The sequence below is a fragment of the Orycteropus afer genome, unplaced genomic scaffold, assembly GCF_000298275.1.
Source record: "Orycteropus afer afer isolate SDZICR_OR568_19922 unplaced genomic scaffold, OryAfe1.0 scaffold00034, whole genome shotgun sequence".
Taxonomy (NCBI): Eukaryota; Metazoa; Chordata; class Mammalia; order Tubulidentata; family Orycteropodidae; genus Orycteropus; species Orycteropus afer.
This window is the reverse complement of record NW_006921621.1, coordinates 15,601,339-15,605,528: the sequence shown is the minus strand read 5'-3', so window position 1 is coordinate 15,605,528 and position 4,190 is coordinate 15,601,339. Positions and strand designations below refer to the sequence as shown.

At 46.3% G+C, this 4,190-nt stretch overlaps 1 protein-coding gene across 1 annotated transcript in view; it reads left to right on the top strand.

Moving 5' to 3' along the window:
- Nucleotides 1–1,680: 1,680 nt before the first annotated feature.
- CNPY3 (canopy FGF signaling regulator 3) overlaps nucleotides 1,681–4,190 on the top strand; it is a 14,514-nt gene continuing 12,004 nt past the window's right edge. Inside the window, exon 1 of the mRNA XM_007936238.1 lies at nucleotides 1,681–1,831. Coding sequence (XP_007934429.1) covers nucleotides 1,681–1,831 — 151 coding nt within the window. The remainder of the gene's footprint in view (nucleotides 1,832–4,190) is intronic.

Sequence of the window (4,190 nt, the reverse complement as noted above, 5' to 3'; positions counted from 1 at the left end):
ATTTGACACATAGCAACCCCTCCTTAGGTTTCTGAGGCAGTATCTCTATGGAAGTAGATTGCCCAATCTTCCTTCTGGGCTATGCAAAGGCATTTGACTGTGTGGATCATAACAAATTATGGATAACATTGCAAAGAATGGGAATTCCAGAACACTAAACTGTGCTTATGCAGAGCCTGTACATAGACCAAGAAGCAGTCATTTGCACAGAACCAGGGGATACTATGTGGTTTAAAATCAGGAAAGGTGTGCTTCAGGGCTGTATGCTTTCCCTGTATTTAATTCCATCTGTATACTGAGCAAATAATCCGAGAAGCTGGACCATATGGAAAAGAATGCAGCATCAGGATAAGAGGAAGCCTGCCTCATCAACAACCTGCAATATGCAGACGACACAATATTGCTTGCTGAAAGCAAAGAGGACTTGAAACACTTACTGATAAAGATCAAAGACTACAGACTTTAGTATGGATTACATCTCAATAGAAAGAAAACGAAAATCCTCAAAGCTGGGCCAATAATAAGCAACATCACGATAAATAGAAGAAGAAAAAAAAAAGATCGAAGCATCAAGGATTTCATTTTACTTGGATCCACAATCAATACCCATGGTAGCAGCAGTCAGGAAATCAAACTATGTACTGTATTGGGCAAATCTGCTGCAAAAGACCTCCTTGAAGTGTTAAAAAGCAAAGCTGTCACTTTGAAAAACGAAGGTGCGCCTGACTCAAGCCATGGTATTTCAATCTCCTCGTATGTATGTGAAAGCTGGATGATGAATAAGGAAGACTGAAGAATTGATGCACCTGAATGATGGTGTTGGCAAGGAATATTGAATATACCAGGGACTGCCAGAAGAATGAGCAAATCTGTCTTGGAAGAAGTATAGACCAATGCTCCTTGGAAGCGAGGATGGCGAGACTTCATCTCAGGTTCTCTGGACATATTAGCAGGAGAGATCAGTCCTTGCAGGAAGGACAGCATACTTGGAAAAGCCGAGGCTCAGCAAAAAAGAGGAAGCCCCTCAACGAGAGGGATTGACACAGCCTTCTCCGTGAAGGTTCAAGAATTGGTTCAGGCATAGCAACTATAGTGAGGATGTAGTGTGTGTGTGGGGGGGGCAATGTTTCCTTCTGTTGTACATAGTCAACTAACTACAGCACCTAACAAAGAAGGAATTGCTGCGTTACGAGTGACCCCACGAGGGAAGTGACGTTCAAGAGGCGAAGAAGGCTATGAAAGCGGCCTTCCCCAAATCTTTAAGGCCCAGCTCACCCAACCCTCTTCCACTCAGGCCCAGACCGCCGCTTCCCCTCCCAGGTTCTGCTCCTCCAGACTGTCACAGCCTCCATTAAGGCTGGGAAGAGATGTTGCCATAGGTCGCTGAGGACACCATCCGCTCTCTGATTGGCCTACATCGAAAGAAAATCGTCCTCCCATTCTTCAAGTGGCAAACCCTGACAAAGCCCATTGGCTGCGTCCTCCGCGGTTTTCAGTCCGCTTTGAGGGCGGGCTGAGACGGCGAAAGTAGAGAAGGAGGCGGGGGAGACAAGGGGCTCGCTGTTGCCGTGGTTACGCCAAGGCACGTGTGCAGTCCCGGAAGCAGCTTAGGGAACCAGCTCAGCGCGCGCTGAGGGAGGAAGCGCCGCCGGGTCTGCTCTGATCAGGTCCAGCTGGGCCATGGATTCGTCGCCTGAGCGCGCGCCCCAAGCCAGTCCCCGATGCCTTCTTCTCTTTCCTCTGCTGCTGCTGCTGTCGACTCTGGAGCTAGGCCCGAGTCAGGCCGGAGCCGAAGAGACCGACTGGGTTCGACTGCCCAGCAAATGCGAAGGTGAGGGGGCGTATCCTCCAGAGGGGCGGGACTCAAGGGGCGGGGCTTGCGGGGAAGGATCCAGGGAATGGTAGGTCCTGGGCTCCTGAGGGATAGGTGGGCTTTCCATTCATTGAATCTGCTGTGTACCTGTCATTGTGAGCGCTGAGGACACAGGGGTGGGCAAGAGATCTGGTCTTGGACCTCCTTGGAGCTCATAAAATGGGTTTAAAAAAAAAAAAAAAAGCAATAATAATACAGAGTAGTAGATGACGTGATGGGAGAGGTATAGGGCTTTGCAGTCCTGTTAATGAGCATCTAATCTGTCCTAGAGTGGGAGAGGCTGTGTGTAGACAGGTTCAGGAAAGGCTTCTTATGGGAAGCCTGAAAGGTAGGTAAGCCAAGTGAAGAGAAGGGAAGAAGCCAAGATTAAGAAGCAAAGAACAGGTTTGAGGAACTGAAAAGTTTCCTATGACTTGTCTTGGGGGAAGAAGAACCTGAAACTGTCCCCTTTGTGCCCTCACCCTAACCTAAACTGTGTAATTGTTTACCCCAGTAAACTATGAGCCCCTTGAGAACAGAGGCTTGCAGGGCTTGGTGAGGAAGAGTCTTAGGTAACAGTTCACAAAGTGCCTGGTAGGCACTCAGTCAATGTTTTTGGAATAAATATGAATATTTATGGGGCTATAAAAAGGGCCAGTAGCTGGAGGTACCAAATTGTTGATAGTGAAAGTTGAAGAGGGCTTGTAGGTGTGTGTGGAGGAGAGAGGAGGGTCTGGGGCCTAAGGGGGAAGAATAGAGCTTGGGAGAACTTGATGAGAGAGGAAGATTTTAGGAATATGCAGAAAAGGAGTGAGTCCCAAAGGAATAGAGGTGGAGGCATGGAACTTCCAAGAGAGCCAGGACTGTGATGGACCTATCACTTCTTTCTCTCCATTTCTTTCTCAGTTTTATTTTCAGACCTTCAGAATCACTTCTTCCCACCATCTTTACTCTGAGCCCTCCAGAAAGCTGACTATAAATCCATTTGATCCAAATTCAGAGCTTACAGCCAGATGTACCCTGAGCACTAGCAAGTGAGGGTGGGGTGGTTTGGGCCCATAATCCTTCCATTTGAGAGATTAAAAGTCAGATGCTTCAGAGGTGAGCAGACTTCTCTGTGAAGGCTCCAGTATGGATTCTAGCCTATGCTTCCCTCAGTCTTTTGCATAAAAACGGTCAAAAGTTTATGATGCTTTTCTTTCATTTTTCTCTAGTCCTTATAGATATCCTTTGGAGGTTTCACTTCCTCTTGGTTTTCTAATTCTGTTTTCAAAAAGTCCCTACTGTTTCTCATACTGTTCTCATAGTTTGAGAAGCTCAAATTTCTTTTCCCTTAGGAGCCATTCACAGATTTGTAGAATCATGGAGCTGGCAAGAATCTTAGATATCGTACTAGACCAACCTCATTTTATAGATGATTTATGAAGATTAATTTAAAATGGATTTTCATTTATAGGTTTAGGCTCCTCATAATTATTATTATTTTCATTTATTATTGTTATACCTTTGTTATTAAATGCTGATTATGTCTGGCCCACAAAGCCTGCCTCCTGGCTCAATAACCTAAGTGGAACAGGCCTCGGCACAGAGGAAGGAAAACTTGCCCAGAAAGAGTGGGCGGATGTCTGTGAGGGTCCAGGATCTGAGGTCTGTGCCATGAGTCTCTTCTTGAGTGTGGTTCTGGTTGGGAATCCCAGAGGAGGTCTTGAGAGGTTAAGGTTTGGAAGAGTTGGGAAGCGAGGTTGTGGTTAATGGGTATAAGAGCAAAAGGGTGTTCCAGTCCCCCAAGCCTGGAATTCTGCATATTGAAGGCGTGGGAGAAGGCAGCAAAAGAGCCAGGAAAATGATGAGCTTGCATAGAGTACAGGAGGATGGGAGAGGAGAGGAGAGAGCCAGATGGTCCTGGCTGGAGAGTCAAGGAGGTGAGACACCCTTTATTCATTTTAGACTCTGTGGTCATCAACTTACGTTTTGGAATTTTCAAGTGTTCAGGTTGTCAAAGTCAACAGTAATACATATGTTACAAAATTTCACCAAAGAAACCTCCAGAGGATGTTATTTATTTTGGTGGTAAACTGGTTTTCCACCAACTCCGCTGTTAGTGTTATTAACAATGCTGATGGCATTTAGCCTACAGACTGCATTCCATTCAGAGGCACCAGAAACTGTTCCACCACAAACACGGTCTCTGTCTCCTCCTGCAAGTGACCTGAGGTGATCGCAAAATGGTCCACTACTCACTTGACCTAGATAACCCTACAGAATGTTGTTCTTGTTGTTATGTGCCGTCGAGTCAGACCCAACTCATAGCAACCCCTCCTTGGGTTTCCGAGGCAGT